The 16,698-nt window shown below is 42.2% G+C and overlaps 1 protein-coding gene across 5 annotated transcripts in view; it reads right to left on the reverse strand.

The window, feature by feature from the left end:
* SRGAP2 (SLIT-ROBO Rho GTPase activating protein 2) overlaps positions 1–16,698 on the reverse strand; it is a 112,133-nt gene that overhangs the window by 52,961 nt on the left and 42,474 nt on the right. For all 5 annotated transcript variants that reach the window (XM_075522028.1, XM_075522025.1, XM_075522026.1 and 2 more), the window contains exon 4: positions 10,449–10,611. In XM_075522028.1, the coding sequence (XP_075378143.1) occupies positions 10,449–10,611 (163 nt within the window). The remainder of the gene's footprint in view (positions 1–10,448; positions 10,612–16,698) is intronic.

A 16,698-nucleotide genomic window follows, 5' to 3' on the forward strand; every position in this document is an offset into this window, starting at 1 on the left:
CAAGCTGCTGAAGCATCAATTATGCGAAATAGATTAAAATGAATATTTTAATGCATATTCAGTTTGAAGAAGAAAAGAAGAAGTGTAAGTGCCAAATTGTCAAAACACAAAACTCTTTATGCTTCCAAACGAGCTCTCAAGAAAGAAACTGCCAGATTGCTGGACTGGAAAAAACCTTACATTAAGATGAAGGTAAGACAGATCACAGGTGTCACGAAAACAAGAGCTATGCAATGAACACTGTTAATTTAGTGCTGCTCCCCGTACTGATTCCACCAAAAAAAAAAGGTTTAGGAGAAAAAACCTGAGCTAGCTGACCCTTATAAATGAAAATACATTGGAGGAAGCAGAATGGTTAGCTTGGGAAAGTCAAAAGAAAATGCCTTAGGCATTAGCAAAAAAGTTGTTGCTCAAGTGCTGTCGAGGTTGCTGGACCTGATGCACAAAGAGAACTTTTCTGAGGTCCCATGGAGTTCAAAGTGCATCCAGATTAAAGGCTGCTGATCTTAACCACTGCCATACAGGCATAAGAGATTTCAAGATCATGCTAGAATGTGGCGTGGAATTACGAATGAAATGCATGCCAAGGAAAAACAACAACATAGTCTCTGCAGCTGCGAACGTCTCCAGGTATCAATTTCTATTTCAACACCAAATTCTATATCAAGTTTTTCAAAGGCAGACAGAGTTTAGAATGATTCATTTTGTAAACAATCTTCCAGGAAAAAGCAATAAATAAAAGCAAAAGAAAATCTGATAAATTTTATTATTATCTATTCCTGGCTGTACCTGCAACCATAGCCTATCTGTACATCCCTTAAAAAGCCTGAGGAAGGGCTTGTGCAACAAAATCTTATCTAATGGGCTCCAACGATAAACTGTGTGTGCATGTGAGGAGTGGGCGTCCCCACAAACCTTGTCTCCTCCTTATCCCATCAGGGCTAAACACTCGTCCTCTTGATCCGGGAGATTATCTAGTTTGATATGCATCATTAATGCTCTTGGAAGATGCCACAGCATGGGAGACCCCGCATGCCTGAGGCCGGGGAAGGGGGAGAGCAAGGCACCAGCACCACCTCACCTGTGCTGCTGCAACGGTACGCGCTGATCAGTGACAAACACAGGCTTCCTTTCCTCTGCAAATCAGGAAAATCATCAACAGCACCCAAGAGAACGAGAAAGTTATTTCAGCAAGGTGACAACAGTAACTCTTGCCCAGGAGCGCTAACTTGCAACCTCAATATTTTTCTCACAAGCTGCCTTTCTCAAGCCTTTTCTTCAGCCCGAAACAAGAAAGCAAAAGAAGCTGCTCTAAGCGTGCCTGCGCACACATGCATACACATACACGCTCACACATGCACACATACTCCTTTGTTACAACAGGGTGTATATGCACCATGTGCAGAGCTGTAGGTTGCTGCCACCCCTCGCTGGAACATAAATTCCCAGCACGCTGTGCCAGCTTCTCAACGGCCTCTTTGTTCCAGCCCTCCTCCCCTCCACCTCCCCTCTAATTTAATCAAGATGTTTTTGGGATCTACTGCACACTCGCTTGGCTGTTCCGCATTCCACCAAACATTAACGACTTCAGCTTCAAAATATTTAGGGGGGATAATAAATATGAGAGCTAAGGAATGCTGTCAACATTTTATGCCCTGGATCTCAAGCCTCAGTAACGTAGTTCCAAATCTGATAGAAAGACGGTACGGCTTCAAAACAAACATACCGTGAAGTTCACGAGATGCTTTCTGTATAAACTCAACAACAGCAAGGAAGCGCTCAGACACCATTGGTGGGTGAATGCGTAACACACTGAGATAAGAGATTTTATCTAATACGTTGCCTAAAATTATGTCAGCCAGTGACAGGGCTGGAACTGGAACCCAAATCTGCTGATTCTGAAAACTGCTCTCTAACAAGACCATTTCTCTACATCTTTTAAAAAGTAATAACTAAATATACATAGGTGGAAAACAAACATTACATCTTCTAATGTTTTTTGAAGCAACAGTGGGAGCTGGGAGGCAAGTGGATTGGGTTCTTGCTGAGACCAGTGAGGAAATTTGCAGAAGTGCAAGATCCTTTTTATTCCTGTCTAAATCAAGGTTACAATATAGGGTATTCATTATGCATTAGTTAACATCTACTTATGAAGTTTGTAAAACAGAAGGCTTGCCAGGTAAAATTTTCCAAGATCATACATGTAGCACTTAAATAGAATTTGCTAATTAAAGCTTAGAATTCTTTATAGGTAGATTCTTGACAATGTTCTTTTTCTCCCCCCCTTTTTTTTTAAACAGGCCTGCCTTTAATTCATTTGCATGCAGTAGCAAATATGATTTATCACCTTCGTGTTCTCATCTAAACAACCAGCTAGCTTCACTGTATAGAAGTACTCCATCACCACCATCAGTCCAATCCATCTGTTATAAAGGTACCCCTTATTTTACAAGGACGTGCTCTCAATGAAGCCTGTAACCCACCTGAAGCCTGTGCAAGTTTTATGCAAGTTTCTCCCACAACTTTTATGGATAAAGTGCTCAGCCATTGGCACTACAGAACAGGAATTCTGTAAAACTTCTTCTAAAGTTTCAAACTCTCCAGAATTTAAAGAAAAGCTAGGAACACAAAAATCTATGTCCTACCATATACATGCATATTTTGGGTGATAGATCATCAGTTTCCAGTTTAATGACCCATTATACATTGGTCGGTCATATTTGAATTACAGTTGTATTATCTAGTTTTCTCCACCATTTCACTAGTGATTTGTTTCACCACTATGTCAGTAATAAGGAATTTTCCTTATTACAGCGGAATACTGTACTCTGAAAAGCCATGCCTACACGAAACCACGTCACACCGCTGCCTCCCATATTCTGGGCTGAAAGAGTTCCTTCCGAACAACCCCCACCTCCTTTTTCTCCTTTTTTTTTTTTTTTTGCCGAATTCTGTGCTGATCCCATTGAATCTTGGGCTTCAGGCACTCAATCCCAACAAACCAAGCAATTTTATGGCTGAGAGCATTCATTCTTGTTGTGAAGCCAGCTACATTTGCCCTCACTGAATGAGTCGCATGTGAAACGGGCTTCAGAAGGTGGCCAGACCTACCAGCAAGTGGTGAAGTCCTGTAAAATACTGGAAGTAATGTTCTGTAATTGTGCTCACAGTTTTAATGCTCTGCACGACAGCTTTGTGCTACCGACTTCCCCCAATACCCTTTTTCAAACTGCTGTGATTTATCTCTAGGAAAATGTGACTGGAGGGATGAGAGTCAGATGAATGACCTGGACTGTAAAAGTGCTGTTACCTTGTTCCTGCCTGACCTGAATTCACACTGCAGCAAAATAAAGACGAGCATACCAGTGTAGTGAAGACAACAAAAGCATACAGGAAATTAGAAACAAAATGCAATAACAATGGACTACTTTCACACATTTAAAAGGGCCAAATGCATCATATTCCTTGCCCAATCTACATGCAGAAGTGACATTTTTAGCCTGTAACATATGTAGAAGAATTACTCCAGCTGCAGCCTTCGGTATTCAGTACATCATCCTGGGCAACAGGCTCTGATCACATCATTCTATCTGACCAGGTACAAAGTGTTAGCAGCGTAACAGAAACCATCCACTCCAGTTACAGGTGGGGGGAATCAAATCTCTAACTCCAAAGCAGATTTATGTACTGCTAACTCAGATAAGAGCACCACACAAATTATTTCACTCCCTCTCCCTTCCCCCACTCCACTTGTTCTAAAAATAAGCAGGTAGGAAAACCAGGAGATTTCATTTCCCCAATGACAAATCAGAAAGTATCATTTCACAACAGGCCTCTGTGTCCTTTAACTTTTGGGAAAACAGTAAGAACTCAACATTACTATTTCCTAAGGCACCTAAGGCAGAGGAAGACGCAGTGGGTAAGGATGCAAGCATGAGAGCAGGGATACAGCACATACTAACCAACTCTGCACCTCAGTGGCAGTTTCACTTATGGCATTTGTATATTTACGTGTTTACACTCCAACACAGGTATATTAGGTGTTATGGAGAAATATTTTTACAAATGCCCAGCATTTTCGCTGGTGTATTTCTTTCATGTGCATGGCTTTCTATGTGTGGTGTATTTTAAGATTTTTCATATGCAGCAATGAGACATACTGCAGCTGTAAAGTAGGTCATCTTAAGCACAGACCCCTTAAGAGAATTAATAATTCTTCTTCCTTGATTACTGCAAGGCTTTTAACCAACTCATTGTGGATTTTTCATTTCACATCAAACACTGTGCAGTGTACTCGTAGATAAACTGGTTTTTTCCACGATCAAAGGTATTAACCGGGAAGCAAATTTCAAACCCTCAGTTTTGTTTTCTTCATTCTTTACAGGGTTTTCTCCCCATAAATATCATAATTGAACTTGATACAACAGCGTAAAGGAATGCTACGCTCTCAAAACAAGATCTGTAGGGCAACCACCCCTCCCTGTGCCCACTACTCTACACCGAGAGGACACGTCTACCTGAACAAGCCAGAAAGCAGGGCAGGACAGGGTTACTGCTCCGAGCATCTCCAGCGAGCCTCCCAGTTAACACTGCTGCAAGGAGCCCCAAGTTAAAAACAGAGCAGAAGATGTATGTTTTAAATGCAGTACCAATGCTGCATGAAAGGGACAGGTAACAGCAAGGCAGGCAGATGCTGAGAAGGTACCTGGCTCTGTTTAGAGGCACAGCGCTAGACAGCAGCCGGTAACAGCCACTGCCTGTCCTGAGGGCCCTCTCGACACAGGAACTCACACGTATGCAGAATAAATCTGCCCTTCTGCCTATGAACACTTTCCAATTATGTCACAATTTTGTTATGTAAAAATCTGTCAAGTTGAAAAAAACCAAACCAAAACAAAAAAACAAACAACAAAAAAACAGTTCAGTTTGTTCAGAAACTACTCAAAGTGACTCAGGCTTCCACAGTCCATTCTTTTAAAAAGATGTAATTTTTTCTATTAAATTTGAGCTATTGGTCTGCTTCTAGGGAAATCTCAAAGAGACAACAGAGAAAGAGTGATTAAAGATACCAAATTAAAAAGACTGCTTCTCAAAAGGCTACACATGTATATATAAATACCAAGAGATCCCACTAAAAAAATACATCCGTAGGCAAGAAAACCCGATACCCGTAGCAGAAAGAGAAAGGTGGCACTATGCAGAGAAATCAAGGGCCGCATTAAAACAACAGGGTGACAGGGGGGTAGAGTGAAAAGGGAGAAAAGGGGAATTCAAAAGGGGAATCAGTGAAAAATATTTTGAATACATGTATATAAATATATAAATAAGAGGGCCACGCTGAAGGATGATAAGCAGGAAGAAATCAAAGGAGTGCTCTCTACAAAAGCAGATGGAGGAATGAAGAGGAGCATGCATGAGAACAGGCGCTGGCATCAAAGCAGGACAGTCTTCCAGGGGAGGGAGAGGTGACCAGAATAGCAACGCCGGGTAGCACACCAGCTTTAAACTTCAACCTTGTACAAAACCCAGGGCTAAATCATTAACTGCTGCACAAATAAGAAAATATTACCTCCTTCCCAAGGTGTAACAATTTCTTATTGGGACAATTCCACCAGTTCCCCTCCAGTTTTATTTGTTCGAGAGTGCGGTTATTTATTTCACCATTTATCTTCCTTTTCTTTTGTAGTAGCGCAGAATTGCACTGACACCGTTCCTGGGGCCAGCGGCATCGCTGAAGCTGAACACCAGATCCCCACCAACGCCAACAGGATTCATCTGCAAGACTGCTATAGCAGCAAGCCCCTTATTGACAACATCTTTTACTGAAATGTCTAAGTGTTTCCTCAGGAGAAACCAAAACAAAGGGCACAGAAAGAGTACAGCGTTCAAAGAATACCTACACCTTAGGTTGCACGTTTCCAATAAGATATAAAACCACGTTTGGTGCCTACAGCCCAGTGCTCAGACACGTAAAGGTTTTGCAGGGAGAGCTACCCAAGGAAGTAAACAAATCTGAGAGGCAGGAAGAAACGGGGCTGACACACTGTACATCCAGCACCACTTCAGTGCTGGCTTTGGCAGCAAACACAGCTTCTCTTATCAGCAAAGATACCTTTGAAGTGGCTGGCAAGCTTCCATCTAACACTCAAACAAATAAGACCCTCCACATCGTAACACAGCCCTGGAGAGGGATCTCTTCATCATAAGACACGAACAGTAAAACTGCATGAGACAAAGCCACAGACCATGCAGGCTTCCCATGACACTGCAAATCCAAACACTGGGAATATAAACCCTCTGAAAACCTGTGTGCAACGCGGGCACCGCTGCTGGAATTTCAGAAGCTCACTGATTTCAAGACAGACCCATCCAAGCTCGACCGTCAGCACTGCTGTACCCTTCATATAACTGGTCCGAGGGGTCCAAGAGTGAACACATCAGCCTGAGGATTCTCCACCGCAGCCACTGGAAGAGACAAACCCCACATTGCCACCACTACTGATGCTCTTCCAGGCAGAGAGAGACCTGGTTTGCCCACCCTGGGCTCCGTGCTGCTCTGGCTGCAACACAGCCAGCTCCCACCCCGCTTCCCTCCGCATCTCCGCTGCCCTTGAGGATGTGTTTCCTTCCCAGCGCAGACCTTATCACACCCATCCAGGCCCTCTGCAGCCTTAAGGCTGGATTACGGCTGCACGTTGTACTTAGATCTCTCGCGTTTGAAAAAGCTCACCACTTCAGACAGTGCAAGATACAGCAACTCAAGAATTTAGCAACAGAAGGGATCTTAAGTACCTCCTTTTTACCCTGTCTGTCCTGCCTAGCTCACCTGCTCAATCCCAGCATGATACAAAGCACTGATGCGAGAAAGCCCTAAATTATAAATGGCCCAAGAAAAGGATCTCATGCCTCATGATTTTATTTCAACTGCCCTCAGCAAGTGAGGATCACTATATCGCTATCCTCTCCAGATTTCACAGCATTATTTACAACCCAGTGAGTAGTTCCTAAATGTAAGTTACTAGAGCACCTGCAATCAGCCAGACGCAGGTATAAGTTTTTTTAGAAGGTATTTTCCAAACAGAAGTGTAAAAAATAATGTTCCTCAGACTTTCAAATAATAAAGTGTCCTGGTTTTTAATACAGGTTCCCTGTGTAGCATGAGACAAGGACAGAGAGCTCCCAAACCAGCAGCAAGACTGGCAGCACAATTCCAACAGCTACAATTTCCATTGGAAAACAGTAAAAACCAAGCTCTTGTGTTAAGCCAAACCTGAGCACCCTAACAGCATCACAGCTAAGGCTTTTCCTCCTGCAGGCTGCATTTCCTTAAACTGCAGCGCATTTTAGCTTGACTACACTGCATGTGTTTAGACCAGACAGGAGAGAGTGCAGAATCGGTGAATGAGCTGGAACGACCGCATGGCACAAGAGAGGCAGGAAACTCAGGTCTCAGAAGTAATACAGCCAGTTATTTCACTGACGTAGCCTGGTTAATTAGATCTGTGTAGAAGCAACATAAATTTGCTGAAATACAGCACCGCACTAATTCAGCTATGCCATTCAGAGCTTGTTCACATTTGGTTTTCGATTGGGACCTCCGAATTTGCCTTCCACAGCTTCATGGAAAGTTTTGCAGCACGGCACAGCAGCATTATTTCCCATGTAGCTCGTGTATAAACTACAACTGTTTCAAGACTGCTAAAAAGCGCTCAGTCTTCTGCGCTGTCACATACTACGGCAGCTCCTCTCCATTAAAAAATGGGAAAGGATGTCTCAAAAGGTTAAAAAAGCATGAGAGAAGCTAAGGGGAGAGGGAGGAGAATGCTCTTTTAGTTTCTCATCAATGTGACTAATTTCCCTTTGGGCTAGCTTTGGGTTTTAACTTCCGGTTAGAGGCACAAAAATACAGGCCACTCCTAAATATCTTGCTAAGTCACCTAATTATTCCTCTTCAATACCTACAGATACCGATCAGAAAGGCATCCCGGCTTTGCCAGCAACTTGCTGAGCAACCCTGGAAAAGTGACTTCATCCGCTTGTCCCTGTTTTTTCATCCAGGACAAGGTACCATTTGCCTGCTCACAGTCCAGAGATATTCTGAAGATTGTTTGTATTGCTCTTGGGATATACTGAGTACTACAAGCATGCTGCATAGGGGTTTTACAAACAGATAGCATTTTTTTAAATCCATGGAACATAAAGCTGATTTGCAATATTTTAACCACACACCACATCTGTTTTCTAGCCTACAGTAGCTTTTGTACCAATTCATGCTGCTTCTTGTGGCTCAGGAAGGTAAGAGATTCTAGTGAAAAAGCGCAATTACTGGCAGATCCAAGTTCAGCTAAATTTCTCTCTTTATCAGCTGCTATCTTACTCAACTATGTGACTCTCTAGATAAGACAGGATGCAATTTTTGTTTTTAACCACCCAGCACAAGTGGAATAGCAACCTAATACCTGTTTTGGCCTTCAGCCATTTTGGTATGCCTGGCAAACAGTCAGACAACAAGTAGTTGGAATTTAGTAACAAGTGCCTTTTTGTTTGCACAAATTAATATGGAGTTCGCGTTTGGTCTGCGAGAAAGAAACCAGAGGGGTATTTTGTTGGTGGTCGGTTATTTGTTTTCATTCAAGTCCTACTGCCCAAAATAAAACAGGGCAAAACCATGCTTATACAAGGGGCTGAAAATTAAGATGCTAGTTTCCAGCCAAACTGGGATAATATCAATTTCCATGACTTCTTTGCCAAGGCATTTTCTCAGCCACCTTCCTCAAGCACAGCCCTTGTTGAAATTCAGTGGGGAGATTACTTATCCTTTGGAAGGATTAGAGGAATTGAAGAGTAACTGCCATTCAATAATCCCGTGTAAGTATCTAATCAACCATAATGTAATTACCAGAAAGTTTTAAAAGGTCAAAAAGGCCTTAGCGTGACGTTACTTGAGAAAGAGAAGGTTCCTCATCTGCTTGGGCAATGTCTCAAAAAAAGAAGTAAAAGAGAAACAGAACGTAACACTTGAATGTATTTTTCATGCTCTTTTGCCATCCATTAAAAACTCAAGAAATACTCATAGCAATGACCAGGAACACAGCAGTGCATTTGCACTCATTTTCATTCTCCTATAGAAATCAGTTGCCACCACACACAAATACCTGCTGTAAAAGAGCAAATGCATCCTGCTGTCCAGATAACACACAACAAGGCGTTGCTCCTTCAAGTGCGTCTTAACATGAAACATCATGCACAATATCGAGCATTGTTCATTTTCCAGCAGTCTAAACTGACTGCATTAGATAGACTCTCTTCATCGGTTAAAGCAATATAGAGATATTAAAAAAATATCTGAATGCTCTTTCCCCAAGACATTTCAAAAGACTTGTCAAGACCGGAGTGAAAAGCCAACGAGGCCTCCAATTACTGCCAACTGCAGCTAAACAGATTTTAATCTTGAAGTCACACACTACTCACATGACTCTCTTTTAATATAACAACTGACACCACTGAAGGCAAAAAGACAGACATGAAAGTATGCTAGGAGTTTTTTATCAAAAGCGTTCCTCTTCCATTTCTCTCTCAGAGGCAATGTGATTTAGGATGACGCTCCACAAAAGTATTTTTTAGAAAGCTCGAGTCCTTCTGCAACCCCCTTCTCTAGGCCTTGCAGTAGTAGAAATAACTCTCCAAGATCATGACACATTGCAAGGAGGGGGAGTGGGAGAAGAGAAATTGCTTTCAAAGTTTGAATTGTGATGTTTTTAACATGTTAACTAGCACATGTTACAGCGATTGACAAATCTCTGAAGAGACTAGGCATTAGAGTTTAATGGGAGTTTCAAAGCTTCCATATCATGTTTCTTCAACTGGAAGAACAGATTCTTAATAGAAACACACCCTCCCACACTGTCCCACCTTTTTTCCCAGGTGGAAATCAAGGGCAGAGAAAGGGGACAAGGCTAAAAAGAGAGACCTCAGCTGCATTTTCTCCTTTTTCCAGAGAAGGACAATACATGCTTTTATTATCTAGCATGGTAGGAATTCTCCTTAATTTTTCTTTTAACAGTAGTTTCTCCTCCATGGCGGATATAAATTTGTCTTTAGAGACTTATTCTTGATTGTATTCAGAGTTGCAGATCTGGACGGTTTCTGCTTATTTAACAAAAGTTTCAAAATATATACAAAATTGTGAGCAGGTTAAGAGGAAAAAACATGGCCTGAATTTAGACCAACAAATCTCAACTGACCACTTCTGGGAAAATCCTAAAATACTAGAAGAAGAAAATTACTAAAGAAATCAAAGGTAAGTCAAGAACAGTTATCCACAAAGAGGAAAAAAGCCCCATGTTAGGCACAGTCAACAATCAATTGATCTGCCAGAAGTAATAGCTAAAACTTTGTATTTCAGAAGGACCAAACAAAAAAAAAAATGCGTTGTAGCACTCAGTTACCTTCTTGAACAGGCGCCCCGAATCTTCGCTGACCTGGACAAAGCGCGGGATGATGTTGTTGAGATAGATGTCACTTAGGGTGGTGTGATCCCTGCTCTCCCGCTTCACTTGATTTAGCAGGAGATTCCAGCAATTGACTGGCGATAGCACATTCTGATCCTTCCTATAAAGGACACAAAATAGAAACAAGAATTGGATAGTACTTTACCTAAAGTGGACAAAACAATTCTGTTCATGATGTTCTCTATCTATAAACGCTAGAAACCCAGCTATGGGACATATGGATTTGCTGAGGGAGAGGAGAGCAGAGGAAGGCTATAAAAAGGCTATTGCACATACAGAAAATACGCCCTCAATTACACATGACTACACGCACACAGCCATGGGCTTTTGTCCCCCAACAAACAGATCAGGCAAATGCGAGCTACAGTATGCCAAATGCAGGCTCTAATTTTTTCTTTTGAATCCAAGATTTTGTGCATAAATTACAGTGCCTGAGGGAGAGCGATGGCTCCAGTGTCTGACAATAGGTCTCACAGAGCTGTCTCAGGCATTTGCGACTTAACCACAATAAAAAGATTTCAAGCATCCAGTTAGCTAAATAGCATCTGCATAGGAAACAAAATGTTATGTTTCATGTACAAAAACAATTATGTGCAAGCATCTGTATCTGTCCTGAGCAAAAGAGAAAGCAACAGTCATTGAAAGCCATGTAGATGTGGTGCTTAGGGACATGGCTTAGTGGTGGACTTGGCAGTGCCAGGTTAACGGTTGGACTTGATGATCTTAAAGGAGTTTTCCAACCTAAACGATTCTATGATTCTAACATTCATACAACAAGCTTTATTTTCTCATCTTTGAACTTTCTCCACCTTATTATGGCTGATGCACTCTGCACCCTGCAAATAAGCAATACAAAGGGCAAAAGGGGAGATGAGAGGAACCTCAGTTTATCTGGATCAACATTTCATCTACTGAAAGGAGTAAGCCATTTCTTAAGGGCACCATTTCTCACTAGATGAAAGCAAGGACGTTAGCAGTGATTGTGCATGGTCATCCAGCAGCCCCGCAGCAGTGTTTGGAACTGGCAGATCCAGGTGTAGCCTTTACTACATCATTTACTTCTCTAGATCTGTTTATCATTTGTTTACAGTACAATAATATTTATTTAGAAATCAGTAAGTCAATCTCTGGTGGAAAGCCAAAGCTCCTCTTGATTATTGTATGCGATTGTATCAGATTTCTTTCCTCTTACAAGAGATGCGGTTTAATTTCCATTGAAAAAGGGAATATTCTGCACTTAAAAGGACAGCAATCTCTGCTGCAAGAAACATCTGATATTGTGAAAACGTGAAAATTAAGCCATGGCAGACGTTCATTACCCTTCTCATGACATCAATGGTTGGATTTCTCGTGCAATATGGATAATTTTAGATAAAGAAGAACAGTTTCAGAACAGCTGATCATGATGCTTTGTTTCTTTTCCTCAAAAAAAAAAAAATGAAAAGCTCAGGAAATTACTGCAGCTTGTGATCTGGACTGCTTCAAGGTTTGGAGCGTGTGTGTATGTATAGTGGGAGGGGGTATAAAAAGGATTCTGGGCTTTTGGTTCTCCTGGTGTTTTAAGTAAAATAAAATAGAAAATAAAATGTGAGAAGGCATAGATTTTATTTCGAGACAATATTTTCCTTCATACTCTAGCGTCCTGTATTGCAGATATTGCCGATGCGCAAAACCAGATGGAACAATCAAATTGCAGAACTGTACAAGGTTGAAACTGCCAGATGTTAAGCTATATAAATCAAATAGTTGCCCCCCGATCTGCAATCAGCGTTTGCAGCATACCATTTGTTTTGTTAATATGCCAGAGAGCTAATTAGTAACTGCAAGACCCGGCTAATAGAATTGTGAATCTACGGGTACCGACCACACTGCAGCCAGCCCTCGAAGGGCACGTGCACAGGTAAGAAGCCATGTGCTCGGGCTCCTGCTGGAACAGAGATAAAAGCTGCCACCACAAGAGAAGGTAATATACACATTAAGGTGGTTTTTTTTTTTTATTTAGGTGAGACAAGAAACAACACCCAGCTTTCTTCCACTAAAGAGAGCGCAGGAGGAGGAAAGGCATCTCCAGAAAGAGCTCCTCCAAGGAGCAGCGCTGGGTCGGAGGTGTACGCACCATCTCTACCAACAGACAAACTGTGGTTCAGGTGGAAGACAGGAAGCAAACCAAATAAGATAGTATTGTGGATGGTTGTAAAGAGAAGTTTATGAAGGACAGTACTAAAAGATGTTAAAAATTGGTTGGTTTGCTCCTTTACACCAATGATATAAAAGGACTTTACACACTGACTTAATATTTGTCCTCTAAGGCTGGAAGAGCTACGGCAAGTGAAAATTAATCAACTACCATAAAAAGGTTGGGAATGAAACTTAGGAACAAAAAGCTCAGACTCTCCACCAACTGATCTTGTTCTAGCTGTTCAAAATCCTGCCCCAAAACCCTTAACAGCCTGTTAATGCTTCATCACTTTGCTGCTTCACTCTTTTCCCAAGACCAGCACAGCCGCAGATCTCCTCTAAGCAGCCAGAAGAAGTCCAGCTGCGTGCAGGCTGCTAACTTGCCTTCTCAGGCTTTGTACCATTCATCTGTGTGAACCGCCAACCCAAAATCTCAGCTGTTTTGATCCTTAATATCTCCCATGGCATTCTCCATGTCATTATGAATTTTTGCTATCGACTCCACTAAGAGCCCCTGGCTGTTCATGGATGCCCCCACTGAGGTACCAGTCCAACCCCACCTTGAGCAGCTTGGAAGACCTGTGAGCAACAAGGACCAAGGGTTATGACGATAGACAAGAATACGTGCAAGGGACCAGAGAGCAGCACGGGACAAGCGCCTTGCTTTCCAGAGACAACTGAAACACCAAATGGGAACCAGAAGAGATGCAATAGTTAACTGGACAATTCCCAGCTGTCCAGGCTGCCCCACCACAACACCCAAAGCTATTCTAAGGCAGCACATAGCATGAATACCAAGAGCCCATGAAAAGCATGGTGAGTAAAATTGCTGGTGTCTAATGGCGCCAGATGGGTTGTTGACACACTCCGTGTGGTTAGACATGAAAGGCCATCCTGCAGGAAAAAAATAATCACAGCCCCACATGCTTCCAATCCGCGACCGGGATTGTCACCTTTGGGTCTGTGCAGTGAGCGCCGCACCCTGAGCTCAACCTCATGCAACCACAGCTCTGCGCGCTTCAAGATTTTTTTCATTTAAATTCCTTTAATTTCTTGGTGTCTGTTGGTTTCACTAACCCCTTCAGCACCTTCTTAAAATGGCCTGTCTTGCTTTTGTACAGGTTCAAAGTTTTCATGGCGAGGTTTTTATAGGAAGCGAGACAAAAAATCTGCTTCATTGCTTGCTAGTGACAATTTTCCTAGCACTGGCAAAAAGCAGATAAAGGCAGGCCTTAAGACAGAAATGAAACAGAAAAGGAAAGAGGCAATTACTTGCTTCAAACCTTCCAAGTAGCCTTTAAAACTACACGCGCATTAACTGTTAAAGCACCTCTAAAAACGCAGCATTTTCTGGGGTGGAACATGGCAACAGTTTTCACAACACAGAGCAGAAGTTATACAACTGTTTACAACAGACCCCTTTCTATCATAACCACAAGCAGATGGCAGAGAAGCAAATTGCTATTTTCATTAACCATTTCAATTCTCCGAGGAGCTGGCAAATATACTCTGCTTCCAGTTTCATGTCACCACAGAGGAGGGATGAAAAAGGGAAGAAAAATATGCAATAGGGACCACTGGGTATAATTGAGAGCGAGCTCCATTTCCACAGATTCTGCAGAATGACTGGAGTCAGTATTCACCCTTAAGAAGTAAAATTGATGAGATCAACCCAAAACTTTAGGACCTGGATATGAACCAAAGCGCTGGCGATTTCACATTCACAGCAACTGTTTGACTTAAACTTCCCCCACAAGGAGAGGAGGAGGAGGAAGAAGATGCCAAGATCCAGGTTTATTTCAAGCACTATTTATACTTGTTTAAAGATCGTGTGATGATAGTGAATCTGGAGAGTTTATTTAGGTTACCCTAGATTACACCAGATCACAGCAGTTGGGGGTGCTTGGGAGCAGGAAGAGGAAGTTGTGCACAGATTTTTAAGGAACCACAAAGTATGAAGCTCTGTGGTTTCTCGGGCGTTATCTTGATCGGGTCCTGTGCAACTTCCACTTCAAAGGTTTCAGTCAGTCTCAAAAGATCAGAAGGGAAGATTGAGTCCCAACTATCTGAAATGTCTTAATTAAATTACTCATTCATCCAGGGAACTCACAGACAGTCCAAGATTTATCTGCTTTAAGGCAAGCAGGAGAGAGCGACAAAGGCCAGCGACACTTAGTTGGGCATTGCGAGGTAACCCCGTTCAGAGCAACAGCAGAAAAATTATTTTAGAAAGCAACCTCCTCCCCCCCACACTAGATTAAAAAACAAAACAAACCAAAAACACACCCACAAACCAGAAATGGGAATATTGGGTTTCCATAAGGAGCACAAGACAAAGGAATGAGTCAGATGAGAATGAAAATATTACTAAAGAGAGAAACATTTAAATTAACATTGGCATGTCATCATCCATCTGAACAGAAAACTTCTCCAACCTCCCTTCTTCGAAGGGAGGTTTTTAAAGCAAGTCTCCTGGTGGTACAGACAAAAACTGAAGTTTCCTGTTCCACCTCTCTGCCCCCCCCAATATTTGGGATCTGTTTCCTAGAGGTACGCAACAGACATTTCCAGACCTGGCACATCCCGAAATAGCGATCAAGATCCTGGGAAGCGAGAGACTGATTTATTTCCCACTCTGCGGAGTGACCTGCATGCACTACATTTCCCATCGCAACAGTGACCCGTGGGCTCAGGTCTCTGAGCTCTACAGGGTGCACGCTCTGCAGTGCTGACCTCATGCCCAGCTCACCTGAACTACCTGCTAAAATTAGGTATGAGGTGAAGGGAGAGATGAAAAAGTTATTTTCAGATCTGTACAATTGTCAAGTCCACCCTGCAAACCACCAGAGCTACAGCTAGACAAAGTGCTAGAGCAGAGACGTAATTTTTTATGTGTATACTTTTTCAAACCTGTCTGAATTTTGTCCTCTGCAATGTGCTCCGTAAGAGTAGCTACAATCATATCAACCAAGGTTGTGTGATTCTGGGATTGCTGATACGATGAAAAACACCAAAAAGATCCTCCCTGGGGTTTTACATCCATTTTCGCTGGTCATGTATCCCTAGTTCTCCGGGTTCAGTGAGGTCACTGAGTAAATGAATGCTTTATGCTTACAAAAATCTTCCAAAGGTTGTTATTTGAAAGACTCAGAAAAAAATGTTCAGGACTCAGCTCCATCAAAAAGAATCACAGGTCAAAATAGCCTCTGACAATATTTATCAATAATAATAATAATAGCAACAACAACGTAACTGAAGTCCACGTGACACAAATGCTATTGTCGATACCTCCGTCACAGCCTGTATCACCTCTCCTTTAAAGGAATCATTTCACTTTTATGAAAACTAAAGCTGAACTTCTCTGCAAGCTGCTCATTCAAATCGACGTTTGATTTCCCCTTAAAGTCTTCCTGACACAGCTCGGTGTTAACTGCAGATTTTGAGAATTACAAGCATGGACATACATGCTGCTCCCTGCCCTTCTCTTCCAAAAGATTCCAGTTATGAACATCTGTTGTTTACAAGTGCTCAGCCTGAAGGTTGCCAGACTTATTCTGCATCTTCTACTTCAAGGCAAAGGCTGCCAGAAAGCCATCTGAATTTCATGCTGGGATATCCTGGACATTCGGCTCTCCAGCTGACAATTGCTACTCAGTATCCTACTTCCAAAGATTATCTTGATTTAAGATATGGCCTTAAAATAGCATCGTCTTTTCTTTTTTTTTTCTTTTTTTTGTTGTTGTTTTTTTCTTTTTTTCCCATTTTCTCCCTTGAAAGGAATCACTCAAGGTTTGCCACAGTTTTTATGTTGTTAACTGATTATCTGAATAGGCAAATGCCTTTAGGACAAAATCACATTAAATAGGAGAACTGAAGGCTGGAGTTAAAGGTCCCAGGGTTTCACTGCAGTGGGAGAGAGCCTTCCTCTGAGGATGAAGTCAGACCCACACCCAGCGCTGCTGCCTGCAGGGACCCCCGAGACCCAACAGGCAGGACGGAGACCTGCTGA

Source organism: Mycteria americana, chromosome 20 (genome assembly GCF_035582795.1).
Source record: "Mycteria americana isolate JAX WOST 10 ecotype Jacksonville Zoo and Gardens chromosome 20, USCA_MyAme_1.0, whole genome shotgun sequence".
Classification (NCBI taxonomy): domain Eukaryota; kingdom Metazoa; phylum Chordata; class Aves; order Ciconiiformes; family Ciconiidae; genus Mycteria; species Mycteria americana.